This window comes from Pieris rapae, chromosome Z (assembly GCF_905147795.1).
Source record: "Pieris rapae chromosome Z, ilPieRapa1.1, whole genome shotgun sequence".
Taxonomy (NCBI): domain Eukaryota; kingdom Metazoa; phylum Arthropoda; class Insecta; order Lepidoptera; family Pieridae; genus Pieris; species Pieris rapae.
Genome location: NC_059534.1, coordinates 7,290,864 through 7,313,027, shown reverse-complemented (window position 1 = coordinate 7,313,027; position 22,164 = coordinate 7,290,864). Strand labels below are relative to the sequence as shown.

At 33.2% G+C, this 22,164-nt stretch overlaps 2 protein-coding genes across 2 annotated transcripts in view; both read right to left on the bottom strand.

The window, feature by feature from the left end:
• The window catches only part of LOC110999452 (laminin subunit alpha), a 47,400-nt gene extending 35,574 nt beyond the window's left edge, over positions 1 to 11,826 (bottom strand). Inside the window, exons 1-18 of the mRNA XM_045633962.1 lie at positions 11,599 to 11,826; positions 9,321 to 9,467; positions 8,041 to 8,168; positions 7,633 to 7,741; positions 7,056 to 7,226; positions 6,397 to 6,613; positions 5,497 to 5,706; positions 5,064 to 5,257; positions 4,915 to 4,990; positions 4,685 to 4,822; positions 4,321 to 4,432; positions 3,702 to 3,877; positions 2,967 to 3,143; positions 2,613 to 2,735; positions 2,282 to 2,440; positions 1,584 to 1,837; positions 755 to 891; positions 136 to 274 (exon numbers count right to left, since the gene is read on the bottom strand). Of these exons, the coding sequence (XP_045489918.1) occupies positions 136 to 274; positions 755 to 891; positions 1,584 to 1,837; positions 2,282 to 2,440; positions 2,613 to 2,735; positions 2,967 to 3,143; positions 3,702 to 3,877; positions 4,321 to 4,432; positions 4,685 to 4,822; positions 4,915 to 4,990; positions 5,064 to 5,257; positions 5,497 to 5,706; positions 6,397 to 6,613; positions 7,056 to 7,226; positions 7,633 to 7,741; positions 8,041 to 8,168; positions 9,321 to 9,467; positions 11,599 to 11,790 (2,859 nt within the window). The 5' untranslated portion in view covers positions 11,791 to 11,826. The remainder of the gene's footprint in view (positions 1 to 135; positions 275 to 754; positions 892 to 1,583; positions 1,838 to 2,281; positions 2,441 to 2,612; positions 2,736 to 2,966; positions 3,144 to 3,701; positions 3,878 to 4,320; positions 4,433 to 4,684; positions 4,823 to 4,914; positions 4,991 to 5,063; positions 5,258 to 5,496; positions 5,707 to 6,396; positions 6,614 to 7,055; positions 7,227 to 7,632; positions 7,742 to 8,040; positions 8,169 to 9,320; positions 9,468 to 11,598) is intronic.
• Positions 11,827 to 13,217: 1,391 nt separating this feature from the next.
• LOC111000409 (transmembrane channel-like protein) lies at positions 13,218 to 19,426 on the bottom strand. The gene is made up of 11 exons (XM_045634281.1): positions 19,233 to 19,426; positions 18,731 to 18,869; positions 18,402 to 18,506; positions 17,891 to 18,079; positions 17,256 to 17,488; positions 16,933 to 17,124; positions 16,605 to 16,856; positions 15,248 to 16,526; positions 14,578 to 15,174; positions 14,278 to 14,497; positions 13,218 to 14,183 (listed from the first exon to the last, which is right to left on the bottom strand). Exons 1-11 carry the CDS (start codon positions 19,424 to 19,426, stop codon positions 13,513 to 13,515), a joined length of 4,071 nt encoding a protein of 1,356 aa, XP_045490237.1. The 3' UTR covers positions 13,218 to 13,512.
• Positions 19,427 to 22,164: the final 2,738 nt, after the last annotated feature.

Below are 22,164 nucleotides of genomic sequence, written 5' to 3'. Positions count from 1 at the left end.
CTAACGCAACCTTTTGAAATGAAGAGGGCGACTGAAGAAGTATCGCGTATTGCTTTCATTGTCTGTCTTAACAAAAGATCTCGGGAATAAAATTCAGTGAATTATAATATTGAAATGTAAATCAAAATTACTCACAATCATAATCTCCTTTGTAGTTTTAATAGTGACGGTCCAGTTTCCTGCGTTCATTACGAATGGAGCCGGAGCATTTCCTTTCTCCAATTGTACCGTCATAAGTTGCGGTTGGGTTGTTGGTCGAAGATATACATTAAACCTGTGAATATATTAATTGTATTTAAAATTGTATAGACCACAGATTATACGGTTTCACTAGTGTGTGTATAAAAACCGTCTTATATACTTGCTTTTTTGATTTTAGTAGGAATATAATTTGGATACCATTTTTTTGTATTACAGATTAAGTAGTATACAAGGACTGCAGTTATAGTGCAATCCACGAAGACGCGCCACACTAGTCCATTGGTGCAAGCCGGGGATCGAACCTAGGATCTCAGGTATGAGAGTCGCACGCTGACATGGTGCAAATATCCAAAGAAATGTAAAAAATACAATGCAAAACAAAGTGGAGTATTTTCGAAGTTTTACAGGGTTTGTCTTGAAATGTATGAGTTACATAAGTTTATTTGGTAATTTTACATAAATAAAAAGGTTTCAGTTAAAGTTTATATAGAGCTTTTAGCTTGTTAAAAGGAATATATGTTTAGTACCAAAAATAGTAAGTAATTATTATTACCTCTGCTGCGTGTCCACCACACTCTCTGGTGTTATAATTATAGTTGCTGTGACGGGATCCCGCAGAGGATTCGCGTATTTTAACACTATACGGTAAAGCGAGGACTTGTCAATATGTGCTACGGTAATTACTTCATTCTGTAACAATATCTATACTTACAAAGCTGTTCTTGCGTCAAAAAAGAAATCACCTATATAAAATTTATAGTGTGCGAGAGAAAGGAATAACATGCGAATAGAGAGCTTACAATTTCAGAACTACAATAATACACATTTAAACACCATGGGGAAACTCCTTGTTGATAAATTGTTAGTTTGACTAGGAAATTATGTATATAATACTAAAATATACAATTTTATATCTCTATCTTCCAGTATATGTCATTAAGTAAACATTTTGAAGTTCATTAGAAGTTATATATCTACTTATCTCTGAGTATTTTTTTACGTATTTATGTTATATGTTGGGGAGAAAGAATTAGTAAACAACGACATATATAAAAAGGACACACATAACAGAGAAATTCAGAGGATTTTTTTTAATTTGATTTCTTGGAGAAAGGAAGAAAGTTGCTTAGGAATTTTACATTATCAAAGCAGCAATTATAATCTAAATATATGAGTAAAACATCACCTGCGGCTTTATCACTGCTGACGACATAATTTATAGTTTCTAATAATGGGAAATCAAATATTACTAGTATTAACAGTCTTGGCTATGATTTTAACATTGTAATTAACCTATGACATGCTTTAATAATATACAGCTGACAACGCAATTGTTCAATATGTCAGATTATTTTACTAGTGTTTTTCTATTTAAAAATTACCTGAAGCAATGAGAAAACAACGTATCCCTTCCACGAGTAGCCCGGGAAAACGTCCTCCGAGTTCCTATATCTTACGGGCCCTGATTGTGTGAGCCCTTCCTCTATCTCGTACTGGAATTGATGCAATGTTGGGAAGTAGTGGGCTCTTATTGGACGGTCACAACGTCTGCCCTCTACGCGAGAGTGGCAACGACACTGCCCAGTGGTTTTGTCACAGTTGTTATCAATCGAACCACCGATGTCGCAGTCGCAAGCTATAAGGAAATATCAAAGAATATAAATATTTGTGATTTATCAGAAGATCCATAAAATTATAATTGTAGGAGCCAAGGCTGTTCATTTCGCTCACTCTGTCTTTCCTTAATCGTATTAGTAACGCCTGGAGACGCCAGACGTTAGCCCTCTCTTTAACATTTACATTTCATCGATTTAGCATACCTTTTAGTTATTTCCTGTTCATTTAATTTTTATACGTGGTTATTACATATATAGTAAAAATAATATCCTCTATTATTTAAAGTTGACCCAAGAATAGCTTATATGCAATGTTTGTTTTACAAATTGTAATGTAATATTATTTCTCTTAAATTATAAAATACTTTCATACAGACAATATATGTCAATGAAATTACATATTTACTGCTCACAATATACTATGAACAAAAATGATAATTTAACGACAAACGTGAACGACTCACCAGTACAACCGAAGAGATCATGTGACTGTAAGCTGTAAAATCCATCCTGACATACATCACATTGTCGGTCGCCAACGTGCATTTTACAAGTACACTGCCCACTACGAGTGTTACAATCGCCCAATCCGCCCAATGTACCGGCCAAATTACAGTCGCATTCTAAAATTATCAAAAATTATATGTCAAAGAATACTCTCAATATGTTATAATATATGTGAAGGCTTGCAAACTGAGAATATTTGATGTTTCATAAAATTCTTAAGAAGAAAACTAGAAGAAATCGTAAATCTTAGATAGTTTTGTCATGTCTATGTGACTGTCACTCAAATACCTTCACATCCATACGGATTATATTCTTGGAGATTCCAGAAAAGGGCTTTACAATCGTTACAAATGCGTCCTTGTACACGGTCCTTACATTGGCATAACTCTCCCGCGGGAACTGAGCCACAACCTATAAAAAAATATCGGTATAAATGATATAGCTAGAAAATATGTAATTTATTGAACTATGTAGGGCGAATAGGATGACCAAATAAATCCCAATAAAATGTAGATAAAGCAAAAATATGTGACTAGAAAGATTGCGTCATTCAAAATTTTCTTAATAATTTTAAGGTACCATAAAAATATATTAACATCGTCAATGATAAATTCAGTGTTTTTTACGTTTTGAATTACGTACCGGAGAATGAAGCAATGACTCCTCTAGGATCGCAATTGCATTCTTCGCAAGCTGGGTAGTTGTAGAATTGCTCTTTACATTTATCACATTTTGTGCCATCGAAGTTGGATTTGCAATGACACTGACCATTGTCGTCACACGTTGAACCTATCATTCCGGATTCATCACAATTGCAAGCTGGAAATATTACATTTTCAATTACATTACAATATTACATTTACTTTATATTTTTGGAAATATATATTTATACGTCGTTGGTCCCAAAGTTTTGTCAGTGGCTTGTATAAACCCCATAAAAATTTGGAGAGTCTGATGAAAAAATCGGTCACTAAAATCGACAAGAATATGTTGCGTGCTGCGACTACAGGCCGCAGCGCTTAACGGTCTGTATTAAAAATAAGTCATTTCTATTCCTTAATTACCTACTGTAAATTGTTACATCACTCATTAAAAACTTATCAGTATCTTTATTTTTATCATATTTTCATTTATGACAGAACTTTGGGAGCGACTACGTAGTTCTTAAGACTGTTAATAATGGCCGTAAAAAGCATATAGCATGTTGTGATGGCCTGTTAAATGGTCACAATTAATTTTTTTTTTCAGATGTAAGATTTTAATTCCCCGGTAAAGAAAAGAATAATAACCGTACAAACTTGTATTATATTTCAATGAGTTGATTAAGCCAAATAGTTTTAATTAACTTGTTAAGTAGTAAATCAAATATTAACTTACGCAGACACTCCGGGTATTTGTAGTACCCGGGGGAGCATTGCTCGCATTGTTTTCCTCCAAAGTTGACAAGACAATTGCACTTTCCATCCGCCGAACAGCTTGTTGACGTAGATCCGGTAGGCGAACAGTTACATGGAACACATGACCGCTCGCGGCCCTTAACTTCCATGTAGAACCTGCAGAGGACGCGGAATTTTAAAATAAATGGTATATTAAAAAGGTTGCATATCTTAGAACTATTCACTACACTGTCTCATGTCTACTACTGCTACTATTTGGACAGGTTTTTACCAAATTTTCATTGATAGTTTCGCGAAATATATTATTCCTTTTCTTGCTTAATTATATATGTTCATAGCAGGGGTTTTGTTCTTAGGCTCTACAACTGACACCCCTGGTAGTAGACTGTGTGTGTGTGACTGAGGTGTTTACATTGTGTAATTCCTGACCTGATCCAGGAGGGGAACTCTACAATTACAGTGTTCAGGGATTAAATCAGTATACTTCAAAAGAAGCAAAGAATGTAAACACTATTTTAAACACGGACGTTTAAATAATAATTACATACATTATATAATTTATACATATACTGTTTATAACACAATATTGTTCATCTTACCCTGACAAACATTGGTCGCAACGAGCACCCCCAAAACCAACTTTGCAGATACATTGACCAGTAACATCATCACATATATTAGGTTGAGTCCCACTTGTGTCACAATTACAATCTAAAAATAATAAAAGCATTTTTATTTGTTTGTAATCTCTTAATCAAAAAATCAACAATTTAAATTTGTTAAAGACATTTTGATAGTAGTGATAGTTTGATAGACATAGTTCTTAACTAGAAGAGATGAAGACAATGTTTGGAGATAATCTTTATCAATATCAAAACCTATAATTAAAAATGTTCTTATACATCAACACTATCTTATAGTCGATAACTAAGAGACTATAATAAATTAAAGGCTAATACTCACGTTTACATGTTGGATAGTTGTAATAGCCAGCTTCACATTGGTTGCAAGTGCGTCCACTATATTTGCTTTTACACGTACAGTTGCCAGAATCCTTGTCGCACACTTGTGATACTGATCCAACAGTGTTACATTCACAGTCTGAAAAAAAGAATAATATAAAACTGTATTTAATGTATCATGTTAATATTTAGGAAAGATTCAGGAGCAGTGACTGACAAACTGTTACTTACTTTTACATTCCGGTGAGTAATATCCATCAGCACAAAACTCGCAAGATTGGCCAGCATAATTATATTTGCAGGGGCACTGTAAAAAAAAATATATAATAAAAACTGTAGTATGGTGTAACAGATTATGTAAATGAATAATTTGAACTTACAACACCATCTGTAGGAGTACAATGCTGTCCCTCTGTTCCATTTAAGTTGCAAGTGCATGGCTTGCAATTAGGATAGTCAAAATACCCATACGCACAGGAGTCGCAATTAGGAGGGTTAAACTCACGTCTACATTCACAACGACCCGTTTCCTCCTCACAGTTACCAGTAGAATAGTGGAGATCGCAGTTGCAAGCTACAAATATATGGAGATTAATTTTATATCTGATAGTTCATGAGAATTTTAATCTCTAATTAACTGTCCCAAGTATTTAGCAATTACACTATCACACAAGTCGCGTATTAAAAAAGGAGGTGCCAGTTTCTATTTAAAAACAAAACCACACATAACACCATTATCTTTACACTTGTTGAAGAGATGTTATCAGAATCATCTATCTTGACGTTCATACTTATTTTAAATAGAACACTTACGTTGGCACACATCAATATCATCCCACTTTTTCCCATAGGGGCGATAGAATGTGGGTTGGCATTTGTTGCAGTTGATGCCTTCGGTATTATGCTGGCAGTTCTTACAAACTCCTCCACCTTCATAACGGCCATAGATATCAAGTGATAATCGTTTCTCATCAATTGCTGGGTCGTATTCACATTCCATAGTGTGATTGTGGCAATTGCATGCTAATTGAACAAGAAAATAATATAATTACGGTTTTTATAAGTATACTTAAAATTATGGAGTTAAGTCATCATAATATTATCAGGTTAATATAAAGGTATAATACAGAACCTAAATACTGAAGTCAGATAAGGCTTCATCTAAAAGCAATGAGGAACTTTATACAAAGTAACTTTTACATAAAGTAATTACAATTTAATTTTTAAACAAATAATAAGTTGAGAAACTTCTAAGGGTTCGTCCAAATGTGGCAAATGCGATGCAATGGTGTGGTGCTCTTTAGCGCGATATGCGCGCACTCAGTTCGCGAGAACTGATGTTTAAAAAAGTTTTAATACAAAAGAAATATGTTACGAACCATGGCATCTGAATTTATGTTTCCTAAAATTATTTTTACATTAAAAATCGGAACTAGGTCTATGTATTGTTTATATTGTAGAGTTAGTAAATAGTAAAATCTAATATTTGTATTTTAAAAATTGGCGTTAAGCTGAAGATATTTATCCTGTCAACTTAATTTTTTTGGCAAATATCTTATGTACAGGCCACATACTATTTACCCAACGATCCTTGTGTACCTCACGCTCGATAAATTGACTTACGGAGAAGTTGTAAAATAAGTATAATGAAACATTAATTTATTGATTTATCATTTTTCTTGTGCCTTATCTATTGTGCACCAAAATTCTTACGTTCACATGCAAATCGGTCCCAACTCTGTGATATTCGCCACTTTTTCTGCTCAAAACCGGGACAGCAGGCAGCACACTGCGGACCGCAGGTGTTGTGTTGACACCGACACACCAAAATACTTGCATCACTTTCCGGATCAGCTGGGTCACAAGTGTCTGCATGTCCGTTACACATGCAGCGACCACCAATACTGATGTCTTTTATACTGTAGAAGTACTGTAAACAAAATGTTATTTAAATTCGAGTAAAATATACAATTATATTAGAAATATAATTAGAGTAATAATCATGTATCAACTTGCTTAACATTTATATTTCTCACATAAGTATATATTACAACTTTATAGTTTTTTAATATGTACTTCATAGTACATACATCTATTTGAAATTATATGTTAGAAATCATATAAAACATTTATATGCTAATAAAGGACTCAACTTTTCAACAACAACGCCATTTGAAAGTGAGTGAGTTTTTAACTTCGTAGTTGGTTTTTATATAAAAATTCTTTGTAGCATGTCAATATAACTTGAATTCTCTTTAATTTAAAATAACGTCTTTATTATTTAATTGTATACGAGTAAAGTTTGCAATCCACATATATGTAAAATTTATTACTAAATCTATATACAGTGTTGTATATATTAAAATTCTTACTCTTCTTGTAACTGTAGGATCTTGACGTGCCACAGACATAAGATGCCCCAGTAAGTTCTTCGTTCTCAGCAGACGAAGTCTTACGTTTGTCGCACGGGTCCATTCTTGTAATACTGATGAGTTAAAGTACTTATTGGCTGACGGACGGTAGTTCAGCAAAGATATTGGGATCTGAAATTACATACTGTATCTTTAAAAACATCACACCACAAAGCTCGCAATGTTTCTCGCGAGCAAGGAAGCATTAAATATCCAAGGATGCACATATATTTATATTATTATCTTATGTATGAATTTTTTGACTTTATTTTACATGCCGAAAATTAGCGGTCTTAGTAAGTACCTTAATTCCATATAGTTAATAATAATGATAACGAAGATTCAGGCTCATATATTACAATTAAACGGGAAGGCACGATCCTATCCCATCATCTGCTTTCGAAGTGCAAAGTAAAAGACATAATCTATATTAAATAATATGAAGAGCTAGACATAGCTTGCATAAAGAAATGCAAGAATCATTAGTAGCAGCAGATTATTACAAAAAGTTTTCTAGAAGGTAGAGTATTTCACTTACTTCCCCGCCTTCCAATGGGACAATTTTTGAGTACTCCGTGCTACAAATTACTGAGTCGTCGCTTGTGATTGGTTGCAGACTTGTTTTCCCGAAGTATCTTTCACAGTCTCTAAATAAATTAATGTGTTTATTAATATTGCTATGACCATTGCAGGTTCACTGTTTTATAAAATCTAGATGACCAGACTCTTTCTTAATTCCTTTCTGATAAATAAGATGTTTTTATTATTACGTATATTTATTTAAATGTATTGTATATATTTTTTAAGTTCATTTTTCCCATGTTTCTGAAATGTTTAAATCTTTTCTATATATTGTGTATTCCATAGTCAGTGATATTTTTAGTATAATTCGCTGTAAATACAAAATAAATAAATAATGTTTGTATGAGGAGGATATAATACTTACTGAGGAGAATCAGAAAAATATTGCCAAGGCTTGAATGTCTTCCCATAATCCGTAGACTTTTCCAGCGCCCAAAGACCCGGTCTTGGTGAATTCCCCATTCGGACAAACACATACGCCACATGGAATTCCTGCAAAACAATGTATCTTAAAGCATACTTCATAATATGGACCGACCAACAAATATTTCATTCGATTATATTTTAGAACCTAATAAAAAGAAAATTAAGTGGCAAAATATCATCGCTAGCATATAATAGCTCAACTAGCATCTCCGTATAATACGAATTAGTGTATATAAAAAATACTTCAGTGCACATTAAAGCATATACAGATCGAAAATTTTGTATACAATATCATAGGTATAAGATTATTAGATTGTGTGCCAAATTTATCATTCAAAGTGCCATGCCTGTACATTTCTAAGTAAATAATGTAATTATATTATGGTCTCCTTCGCTAATGTTCGCGGAATTAGTTATCTGTTTATATTAGGGCAAACGGGTGACGATATTGTCATGAACAAACAAAGTACATTGTTCAAATGTATTAATTTCCTAATGAAACTATTCGACGTCGCTCAGCAACAAATACAACTTTCGCAGTAGCAAATTTGCATTTTAACTTTAATTAGCTAACATTTTATTTGTGGTCGCAAAGCTTATGACAGTGAATAGCTTACGAAAGTTTGGAGCACGATCCCCCGTCGCTTTTATTGCAATTTTACTGTAAGCTTTTTACTATGAGAATAAGCATATATTATATTACTTTTCATAGGTATTGAATTCAAAGTCTCAGGTTAAAACATCATTTCTAATAATGACAAAAGCATTCATAATTATAATTACTGTATTCAAATATCCTACATATAAGTCTCTACAATTACCCAACAGCGATGTCATCATGTCAGGTCAATGCCCTTTCAGCAGTACATCTATTAGAACTATTTTAGGAGGCAAATGTCCCGGATTACTACAGAGCATTATCGTTCTTGGTAGGAAGGCATCATTTTCTATAATATGTAACATTTAGTAATCATAAATCATGAGAAATCTAATTACTTTGATTTGTACCATAATACTTACATAAGAATATACAAATTATATCTTTTAAAATATTATTAATATTTAAAAACAAGTCAGTTTTCCTTGACGACATATCATGTCGGACGGGATGTCTTTGTCAAACGCATTCTTGATTAACAATAGGTATAGCATACCAAACCTTATCCAATTATATAATTATATCGGTGTAATGAATTTGTCTTAATTAAATTTTAGTACCTGGCCCAGATCAATGGTGAGATTGACTTCGTTGTATTTCATGCCTCTAGATAGTGGAGGGCTCTGCCACCATGTCTCCATACCATCGACTGCAAATTCTGGCGGGTGTTTCTTAGCTTCGTTTGTAGAGTCACATATGTCGCAAACCTATAAAATATTTTATCAATTATCGATACACAACTCAATAAAATTCTTTTCATACAATAATTCAGCTAAGTCGTAATATGAGGCGTATATTCCGGAAGTCCTAGGTTCGTTTCGTAAACACAATCTGTTTTGAGTTGTTAGGCACAGAATGATCATTAATTTTTCTTAAAAAAAATGTTAATTTTGGCGGTCATATGAAGTTTTTTGTGATGGCTACTTTAAGTAAGAGAGTGTAAAAATATGCTGTGCAGGTTGTTTGAGTCACTTTAGATTCGCTATACTTATGTACTTATATATTAATTATAGCTTATACTTATATACTTCAATAAGTAGGCAATTTTTTTCAAAATTTCTAAAACAAATATTAACTATCAATGAGATAGTGTAACAAAAGACTTGAAACCCAACAGAAAGATTCATTCACACAATATAGTTCTCTTTCTTTTGGAAACACACAAAAGCTGTATCTACAAAAAACAAAAAGATTCATTGTGCCGCTTTAGAATGAAACAAAAGCGATTCAAAGACGAGATAACCATTTGGCTACCACATGTCCATAAAAACCGGCGAGTTTCGCCGACCTTTGCCGAATATTGACGAAGCTAAATTGAGTTTTGATATTGCTTGGTTTTTATTTGTATTGCATGCTATTGAGAATCATGTTACGTCGTGTATACGCTTTCATATGAATTGCTGTAAAAGCATTCCCCAGTAAATGACGTTGAAAACTAATTATCGTTTTCTGTCTCTTTTACATAGGATCGTGTAACTATTAATGTTTATGCCTACTTAAATCTAACTCCGCTGATTTTTCTATGGTAGAGCGGGATCAACGTGGGTCAGCAACATGTTATCGAACATGAGTTATCTCTTGCCCAGTTCATAGATAAATTTCAGGATTTTGTGGTAGTAGGTAGTTTGATTAGTTTATTTTAATTTTTCATATAATAACTGTAATTAATAATATTTACTTGATTTTATGTAAGATATCCTAGCTACACTGCGATGCTTCGTTCGTGTGAAAAAGACACAACTCAATAAATTCCTCTTTTACAAAAATTATAATCGATTGCAATGATCATAAAAAACAAAAATCGAATTTAGAATAAGACACTAAAAATGTCATTATTTTTCTGAGAAATGTAGCGTTTTAATAGGAATAATTTTTTTCAATCTCATTAGTAGAGCCAGAGATTATTGCAAATAAAATATGCCTTATTATAATATATTGTTTGGACTAGTATAGCGAAAGTACATATTTATTACTATTACATTGGCATTTGGAAGCTGTTATCAAATTACACATTTCCAAGTTTTGATAAGAAAAGTGTAACGGCATGGAGATAAATAACCTTTGACCTGGTAATCTTGAATTAAATTTGAATATTAGATATGTAAGATGATTGTATAAAAATGTAACATTCAATTTTATTGTATCTACAATATATTCTTAACCAACATAGTAATAATCATTATTTAAACTGTTAAATAGGAAAAAAAAATCAAAAACGGGTTATTACCGTCACATAACAATTTCATAATTATATTTATCAGATAGCTGATTGATATTCGCGTAAATAAAAGACGTAACAACTAAATGCTCGCTGACTAGGCATTTATATAGAGTTAGTTTACATAAAATATCAAAAGAATTTATGTATTGTAATCGGGCTATTAAATTATGTTTTATCAATGGGATGGCGGGACAACAGGACGTACAAGATAAGACCCTATCAGCCTCCTCCTTATCTACTGTGTGTGCTATATAAAATTTTGAAACACAGACCTTATCAGAGCCAACTTTTAAATTAATGACACAAAACAAATTACTACATTTTGAAGCTAATGTAATCATGCTCGTGCTAGGATTATTATAAAACATGAATATTTATAAGACTTTATTCCAGACTTCAGTAGCGAACATAAGGACCGAGCTGGTTTAGAGGGTTGTACCATAGAGCCTACGCTACCTATATATCTATATTTTACTGATGAGTCATAACATAAAATGCACCTAACAATTACAATTAAATTTATATCGTAGTAATATATAGTAAGCTACATCATGCATTCCTTTAAATATTGATTGATCGCATAAAGTGTCTAACTAAAAATGAATGAAAATATTAACCTGTCCTTGAATAACGTGTTCATCGTGATCAGCGTTGGCGCCGGCGAGTTTGCAGTAAAGTTCGGGACCTTCGTCTCCACAGGTCGCTGTTGCAGTTATCTTTTTTCCAAGCGCTAAGTTAAAGTACGGGGGTGTTAAAATTTCTGCGCGCGCGACGCCGCACAATAAGAGAAGCGCGATAACACGCGCCATGTTGCGCGAACGCCGTCCCGTCGCTGAATGTCGAGGTATTAGCGCTGCGGGCTTTGAGAGGGGTGGCGAGTGGCCACTAGCGAGATTATTTTTTATCGAATTCAGGGAATATTATAATTTTAGGACGGGATCGGGACTCGCTTGTAATTATGTTAGACATTGGGAAGGCGATTTAATCTGTTTGCGGCATGTTACTGTTAAAAATATGACGTTTTTGTTTGACGAGTTTTAAGTCGATTAAGAGCGTTTTCACATTATCCGATCCGATATCGGTGTAGGACCCAATAACCGATATCCGATTAGCCGACACCATATGCTATTTTCACATATTTCCGACAAAATCGTTCCGATACGGTCATTTGCTCTATAAGCTTAGTGCGCGCAGGTCATCATGGCAGACTATAATAGAAAACTTTATTTGCTGTATCTATTATATTTGAGACGCAAAAAAAGATCTGTTCACAGACAGTATTGGATACATCCCATCGTGGAAGCTAGATATTCAGAGGGAGCTTTTTATACTCTTTTTAGCAAGCTACAAAAAGCACCTAGCAAGTTTTTTAATTACTTTCGTATGAGTGAATCCACATTCAATTATTTGCTAATTCATCTCATTATATCGTATTTATATTATATATTATATCGTATTTAAATGAAGACGACGCCATGATGACTACCAAACTGTAAACAATGGCCGCCACGCATCGGGGTCTACGCACACAGAGACAATTTAGATACACGTATAGCACACATACAAACATTATCGCCCGACGGCTCACAGGTGTCCGATAGTGCCGTCAGCATATCGGTGTCGGCTCCGATATCCGATATCGGGCCGGACAATATGAAAGACAGGTACATATTTCATACATTTTACTTACCCCGATATCGGATCGGCGTCCGACACCGATATCGGATCGGGTAATGTGAAAACGCTCTAAGGCTTAGTGGGCTTCTACTGCGTAAAGTAATTTTAATGTGCAGTTTCATAAGTTATTAGCACTCCTATTCTTATAATAATTTGATAAAAGTTACGTAATAATTTTTGCATAATAATTAATGAGTGTATATTTCCCAATTTTGGCTAGTTTTAATAGTCGTGGTAGTTGGTTTTGAAGGCAAAAAAGAACAACTTCTTTTTAAAATTTATTTAATATGAGTTAATTAATATTACTTTTGACGCAGTTCAGCTACCTTGATCAGTTTAAATATTTCACATACAACGACAACAATATATTTAAGTGAGACGCGGATTCTGAATATAGATATTAATACTTAGATCAGAATTTGTGATTATGATACAGTAAATAACTCAAAAATAATTCAATTTGTAAATTCAATAAAAAAGGTTACTTTTGTCTCCGTAGCTTAGTATAATTATATTTTTTCAGAATCACAATGTAATAAACAAAATCATATTATTTCTCTTTATCTATTTCTAACATTTGGTAAACACTTTCCAGCTCATTTCAATATATTACAGAATGCATTAAGATATTTCAATAATACGATAAAATAAGATTTCATCGCTTTTGGGATTTTAGAAAACGTCGTAATTCGCCTAGAAATGACATTTCTATATATAAAATGTACTTAAAATGTAAATTGCACTTCGCCATGGCTCGCTGATGACGTGCAAATCGTCTCTAACACAGTGTTGATTAAAGAAAAATGTAATCGAATTTTATTTATTATTAAACAAATTAAATATGTATATTGAAATTATAGTGAATATTGATATCTGTGTCCTCCGTCTCCGTCCTTTTTTCCTAATATATCTTTAATGAGTTTGGTGTCATTTATACTTTCTACACTACTTTGTCGTTGCAATGATTTAAGATCTGAACTGCATTTGATTCTTCTCAAAGAATCCCGTTTGTCATGTTTTTTATTTTCCTCGTTTTCTTTAGAGATATTTTTAGATTTTATGCTTAGGACAACATTGCCAGCTTTTGTCTGTTGAAGAATTTCTTCGTCACTCTCCGTAGTGCTTATTGTTATAACCGGAATGACTGAACTTATAGAGTCCGACTGTTTAGATTGATTGCTAGACTCAGATGTCTCCTTTCGACTAAGCTTTCTGTGTACTATTTCTTTTTCTGCCTGGGGTTTTCGCTCCACATCAATATCAGTTATTTCTTGGCTCGTTTGTCTTACTTCTGTTAATAATTCGTTTATTTTCGTCTTGAATTCAACTAAGCTACGCTTCTTTATTTCATTATCTTTGTGAACTGTTTCATTCTCTTTTAGCTGCAAAATCGCTTTAGGAAAATTTTCATGAAAATCAGTGTCGGTTTCATCATCACCATTTTGTACATCTGGAGAAAGAACAACCGGAATATGATCCTTTGTTGTCCTATCTAAAGCTAAGCTAACAATTTTAGCAAATATACCTGAAAATCATTGTGATTAAGGATTTATAAAAAAATCCGGTTACTATATTTATTTTAATATGATTTAAGAAAAAAATATGTAAAAATAAAATACCTTGTCTTTTTGTCGTTTTCAATACTTCCTTAGTATTGTTTTCACATGACATGGCTTTTCTGTCTTCTGAGTCAATAGATTTGTTCATTGGAAAGGAAGGAAGAGCTTTTTTCCATCTCCCAAATGGAGTGTTATCAATCGAAGAAGATCCTCCTCGTCTTCTATCCGCTAGTTGGAACATTTTTCTTCTCTCCTCTGTCCTCTCTCGACGCAATTGTGTCTAAGATAATGAAGTCGTTAAACACATCTGCATAAACCAAGTATGTATTACTTGTTGAATATTTAGAAAAAAATACTTACCTTTAAATCATTATTTGCTTCCCTTAACGAGTTAGTTAAAGAGGTGAGATAGTAAATTATGAGGATCAGCAAGACCAATAATGGAATGACTATAGCAGGTGAAGCAATGTATTCTAATGCAAAGTTTAAACTCTTTGGAAGGATATTGTATATATTAGTTGTTAATATTTTATATATTTTATCGTATTCTGAAAATGGACCACAGTGCCATGAGGGTTTTACCCAAACAATCGTATATCCAACTGGCAACACACATAAAAATAGCATTGTGAGCAGGAGTGCTAAATAAAAATTATTGCTTTTTGAGACTCTAAACACTACTTCATGAGGAACATTGCAAGTCATAACTGCCCATGATCGAAGATACATCATTATCATTAATTTGAATACATTTAGGACGACGAGACCAGGGGAAAAAAACATTCCCATCCAAACCATCCCTTGATTATTGATAAGATGCAATATGTTTTCAGCTATCTTAAAATCGCCATATTCAGGGAATTTCTTCTCGAGATCCCAACACCAACATCTATTCATATATCTGACAATTAATGCTCGGAAAAAGTCCATAAAAAGAGTCCCTAAAAGAACGAATACCTGAAAAAATAATATATTCACTTAACAGGAAAAAAATTATGATTGTTAAATTATCATATTATTAATTACCTACCAAATCCATCATCGTTAATTTAACTAATTCCTGACCGAACATTGTTTCCCAACATAATTTAAGTAATTTTTTCCTTGTTGCTATTGTGAGATTGTACATTTTTCTCTTAGATTTATCGTAATAAACAGAGTCCACGTAAGTTAACTCTGTTTTATTCAAACTAGTCACCGGGGGTTGATTTAGAATACATTTCTTCACGGAGCACTTAATGTCGACAAGCACACAGTTAGACATGAAAAATGTTTGTGTTACATTTTGATCGCCACAATTAACGGAGCAATTAAACGATATGTTAGGACATATAGCATTATTTTTTTCATTTTCCACATAGTCAACATTTACTGAATAGTTAATATCGGGATTAGATGATGTTTTCGTTTCCCAAAGCACATTAATATCTATTTTATGAGCCGTCGTGCCAGAAGCGTCGTTTAAATCTGTTACGACATCCGTTGTTACGTCATCCGTTGTTACTTCATCTGCCTTCAAAGAGGACACTGTGAAGCTTGATTCATCAGTATTAAATGACGGAGTTGAAGTTGGGAAAAGTGAAGTAGATGGTGAAAAAGTATCTGTTTCGATATCTGTAGTAATATCGCTTATCGTAGACCCATTCTCAGTAATGAAATCGTTTTCTGACAGAGTAGTCAGTTCATTTTCAAAGTTATAAATACTGTAATTATCGTAATCACCGTCAAATTCCGATGATAATGGCGTCGAATATGTCGTTTCTTCTCCCATGGATGCAGTGGTTAATGTATCAATGGTATAGTTTGTTATATCTTCACCCGTATCATAAAATTCGTAATCATATATTTCCGAAGTCTCTTCAATTTCGTCATTTTCTTTAATCATACTCAAATTTCTTAATCTTTGTAACTCTTTTTCTAAAACACTCATACCATCAACGATTTCTTTGTCAACTATATTTCTTTTACGCCGTCGTAGCGTCTTGTTTTTCAATAGGTTATTACTGGTCTTTACTGCGTATGGGTTTTGAGAGCTATATATAATTGCCCTCTCAGTACTTTCAATATTTTGAAAATAATCTTTTGGAGGAAAAGTTGTCATATGGCAAGGCAAACAAGGAACATCTACTTCAGAACATGTAAATGTTGCAAAGTTTTTATCAATATTTATGGGCTCTCGGATATTAAAACTGGTATTATTATTTAATAAACTTGGTTGTAATGATACCAACTCTTTACACATGCCATCAATTTTACTAAACTGTGCAAAAATTAGCGAGTATAAATTCAACAAATTTAACAACATTATTCTGAAAAAAAAACGAAGATATTTGTGAGTTTGAAAGTCGTTTGAAACAGTATTAAAAGTTTAACTTATAATGTTTTACCTAGCCAACTGTAATCTTAGTTGTTTTCTCGGATGAAAATGTTCTAGAAAGCCCAAGAATTCGAAGAAAAATGGGAATGTTATCGATATCACTGTGACTACAGTTGTCGTCTCATTTTCATGCCACCAACTTGGTGTCTTACCACGGTAGTTGTCAGAACGTGTGACCACAGTTACAACGGCATATGCCGATACTGCTAAAAGAATTACGACGCAAAAGTTTACTAATGCCCTGAGACTTATAGTGCGCCAACTGAAAAAAATAAATAATGATTATTAAAAGTTACAACACGCAATATTAATAGTTAAAGGCCTTATTTTTTGCTTACTTCCTAGGATTTTTTTTCTTTTCTGCTTCTTCTAGTAAAGCTTCTTTAAACCCCAAAATAACTGAAGCTATTCGGTTGTGTGCTGTCTCTGCATTTCCAATCATGTAGTCCCATCCAGTAAATAGTTTCCATGAGAATATACATTCGTCATCCTTTTCGGAAAGTTTGGACATGCGAGAGTTTTCAGCCATTCTATTAATATATAGCAAATTATATGAAAGCTTGAATAACTTTAATCATCAAACATATACTTGCTTTTGATCATCAAACATGCTTCGCATAAGTTGTTACTACTAAAAATAAATGTTCTAAATATATCTTACTTCCTCAATATGGCGACGAAGCTATAAACGTAGACCACCAAGCCAGTTAGGAAATAAGCTAATGGCATTTTGTACTCTGATCGTTCAACGTTGCTATAATAACCATAAAATATAGGCGAATATTTAAGGATGCCTTCGAACTCCCATAGGGTTAGTAGATTGGTCGCGTTACGCCGTTCATGCTCCATTATAATTTTTCTTTCACCATCCAGTTTAGGGTTTGCAGTGAGGTACTAAAATTCATTTAAATAGTTTTAGTTACGGTACAAGTAAATAAGTTAATGCAATCCTCACTGAAGGACACTAGCCCAATTTGTTGAAAGAATTAATAAGGGCTGAAACCTCCGGCAAAGTGTAATTAAAAATAGATTTAGCACTCCAACGGATATGAACAAGCATTATGGCAGCAATAGGTTTGATATGCGATTTGTTAATGAAGTACCGGAGACGTAAAAAAACTTACATCTAAATAGGTACTTTGAAAAAATAAAGAATTTTATTGAAGTAAGTGGGTATAAAAAGCGATTTCCAGTAACCAATAACATATAACACACATTTGGAGTCATAAGTCAAAATCAGTATATATTAGTAATATTAAATAAAAAATAATAATAAATAAAGAATTTTCGCAATACCTCAGGTACTATAACAAAAACTAATAATATGAAAGCGATGACTAAATTAATCCAGAATAGCCATCTCAGAAATGTGAAATAAGATGCGACAACGGATCCAAAGTGTGATTCTATTTCTTTGATTCGTAATTCCCAAGGTATCAGTAGATTGGATATATTTGCAGCTTCTCGTTTCAACTGTTGCCATTTCTGAAATGGAAACTAATTTTAATCGTTCTTGAGTATTATGGCATGAGAAAAAGTTTGTTGCTAATGTTTAAAGAAATTACTCGACTTTTCGTTAATCTTATTATGCTAAATATAGCATTCCCGATTCCATAGATTCCATAGATGACCTTAAGATAAGTAATAACTTATCTTAAGTTCATCTGTGGAATCGTTTAACACGATATGTCGCTAAGAATGAGCAATTGTATGCCTCTATTCATCGTAAGACACGTTTATTATTCAATGTGTTATCTAACTTGAATAATCCCAGCGCTATTGAAACTACATATTTTAAATTACTTACTGTTGCCATAAGGATATTAAATCTTGCATATATGTCTCTTGTGCTTTTGGATTGAGCGAGTCTCTCCTGGAGTTTACCTTCGTGGCGCTTGATATAACCTTTAGCCTGGAAGTTAGTCATTAATATTTTTATTTTACATGGTTGTGCAATGAACATTCAGAGCTTCAGAGCTCAGAGATTCAAGTTTATATTTTTATGATCAACAGCTTTTGGGTATACCTATATCTATAAAGCGGACTACGAACGATATATTTCCACAACAAAACATGTAACCAAGACAGAGTAAAAATAAAAAGCAAGTACATTTCAGAATTTCATTCCATTCCTACCTGGTGAACTATTTTAAGTTTTCGTCTCATACCCAGCGGTTGTTGCTTTGCCGAGCTTAAAACTTGTTTATGCAAATGTATATTTTCAAATATTTGCTCTTGTGTAAGTACGGGTTGTTCTTCAATAGATATTGCTGTGCTGTGAATAAAATTAATGTTCATTAATACCTCTATACGACAACTCGATTTTTTCATAGAAGTTCGGCGCTTACGTCACTAACACGTTGACTTAAAAGAAAATTCCGCTTGAGAATAATTTGAAAACATACCGCCATATAAGATAGAGATCAAAAGGCAGGTATAGATTTTATATTTATGTAAAATTACACTCTCCTTTAAGAACTTTATTGTAAGAAAAGTAAAATAAAATATATAAGGTAAGGAATATGCTTGGTATGTATATCACGATTTATTTATTTCTGGAAGATTGTTCCCAGATGACCCAATCACTATTCATGTATATTATGTAATAAAGAAGTTATGGAAGAAAAGATAATCGTACTCTCCAGAGCTGGTTGTAAACACAGAAGATCGTCTTCGCGGGTGAATGTCTTCTGGAAGAAAAGGTGACGATGGCCGTCTGGCCCGACCTTTTCGCGACCGGCGTACACTGGCGCGCCGCTGCCGCAATACCGCACTTAAGCTAACCGAATAGTCCTCATCTTCTGATACATCTGAAAGTGTTATATGAGACATCCAAAGCTTTTGATGTGAAAGCCAAGATACCTACATTAGTACGTTTAGATCAGTGTTTCCTAGCCTGTTTTTAGCCACGCCTTAGCCTAACTAAACCTAACTAACTAAAAACTTTATTGTTTGCTAAAAAACACTTGAATGATAGTTTTTAGGAATAACTTACTAGGAAGTTGTTAACGATATACAATAAGTAAAATTTTAAAACATATAATGAAAAACTGAAATTCGAATAAGAAAATAATTACAATCAATTTTCGAAAAAAAAAGGCTAGCATATAAATTTTTTTTTCGGCTCCTCTTTATATGCATTGTCCTGAAATTTATTTCTACCGTAAGAAATATAAGACGCATTGATAAAAGCTCTTATTTTATATTTAAAAAATTTCTATTAATATTTTCAATGGCTTAATTTATACAATAATATATAATCACGCAAAGGACATTCGCAGCAAACAACTTACTTAAAATATCGCTAGTACAATTTTATAAGTTTACATATTTAAAAGAAATACGCAAATTAAATACCTGCATTAGTAGAAAATTTTACTTCACTACTTGTAACTCCTGGTGAAGCCATTTCGGGATTGGGATCTGCCCAGGTTACAGAAAGACGGTCAATGGACGGCTGTGGGGAGGACGGCGCGCGGTCACAGGAACCCTATAGTAAATATTACGAGTTTTTTTAATCAACCGGTCATGACCTGAAGAAAGAATTTCCCAACTGCCATGTGAAATGAAATGGCTCTGCAGGTAATCTGCCCCAAACCCTCATGGTCATGCGGAAAATGTCATGAAGATTTCTAAAATGTGGATTTGTAAAATGACACAAACATAAGATACTTAATATAAATATTTTCAATAGACGTTTAACAGTATCAACAATGCACAAATATGATTTTTAATAAAAATAACGAAGTCTATATAGATATATAAATAACAATTAAATTATCCCCTTTAAGTAAATTAAGTTTATTCATAATACAATTTACAATGACAAATAACACTCCACTATTACACAAAGGCAATTAATTCAATAACCACAAATAAACGGGAACGTTTGAATAATTTAATACGATAACTTCGTAACAGTTGATTTGATTTATAACTAAGATATCGGAATCCGTTAGTTTTTAAAAGGTTTCTATTATTATTAATAAAATCTTTCCGTACACCGCTTCAGTTAGATTCAGGTGTAGCAGGCAACATCACAATCCGACGCCGACAGAAGTACTGTGGCAATTTAGAATCGAGGCAAAAAGCTGGCTTCGTTAATGAGAACAATAAATTAAACGATTTATAGCCCTATTAGGGGGTTTGCATAGGTCTTTTGATTCCGTTAGTAATACCTACCATGAATATATAATAAGGAGAAGGTGAAGCTTTCGGTTTGAACTTTTCAGAACCTATACTTTTTTTGTGGCAAGACGTGCAACCCTTAACGATTATTTCTTAGATGGAATTCGAACCCAAGACCATTGTGCTTCGGACTCAGTGTTATACGTCCTCTGAAGCAACTACTTACAACTCATATGCGTTAATTCGGAGTTCTAAGGTTTTCCAGCTAAAAGAAACAGAATCCGCATCATCTATTCATCTTAAAGTAATGAAACAGGCGATAAAAGGGAACTGGCTGGTGCCTCACTCTCATACTCGTTGAACTCAAACTTAACCTAAAATATGTTAAATAACATTATACTAAGATTGCGTTATCTTCTAATAGTATGGCCATTTAATCAGAATTAGATTCCACACCCATAGTATATCGTGACAAGACACCGTCACTCAGGTCCAAAGCGTCAATGAATGCCAGCCAATTATTGACTCTGATTAATTATTCCAAAAAGGGATGTCACCATAAAGTTTCCTAACATTGAACTGTTTGTGGCAAGCTTTTATTTTGAAATCTGGCGTTTGAAACAGCTTTTTTAACACTCTTTTACTCTTTTCTCGGATCCGAGTGGAACGGGTACATAGCGGTGCCGCCCACTCGGATCCGTTCTGCGAGCGTCCCGTTTATTTTTTTAAAGCATTGCCATCCCTAGCCCTCGGATCCGAGCATTCGGCACCCAATGTGCTGTATGCCAACCACTCGGAGCCGACAACTGTTTTGTTTTAAAATAATAATATACATACATATTTTTAAACATTCATATTTACTTATTAAAATTTCGCCATAAAATATTTTGGTTTCCGCCTATTACTTATATCCATTGTATAAGCATTCAATGTGTTAAACATATATCTTATAAAAAAAATCTTTATTAAACAACAATTGAAAAGCTCGTGCGAGGTGAAAACCCGTGAGTCAGCCCTGAGCTTTCATTTCGTTAAAAAGACCTTCATCACAAACGGAAACATTATACGAAGTGATTATTCTGTAAGGGCCAAATCGTATTTATACCAAATTAAAACATATTAATATTTTTGTCTATGTTATTATATATCAACATTTGTCAACACGTCAAGTGATGTCCTTAATTAAAGAAATTGAATAAATAAACTCTTCATTGCGATAAATGTCTGTGTCAACTTCTGATATGTTTGCTGCATAAACAAGATACTCATAGTACACAAACAATGTTAAGTAGATTAAATGCAGCTGATGCTAGCATGACATAATACACCATACCGTCAACTATTTTAGATAGTTATGATAAGAATTGTTATTAATTTTGGAAAATGATACATGTATTTCCTTAGATACAAAACCAAAATGAACATTCGAATATTTAATGTTC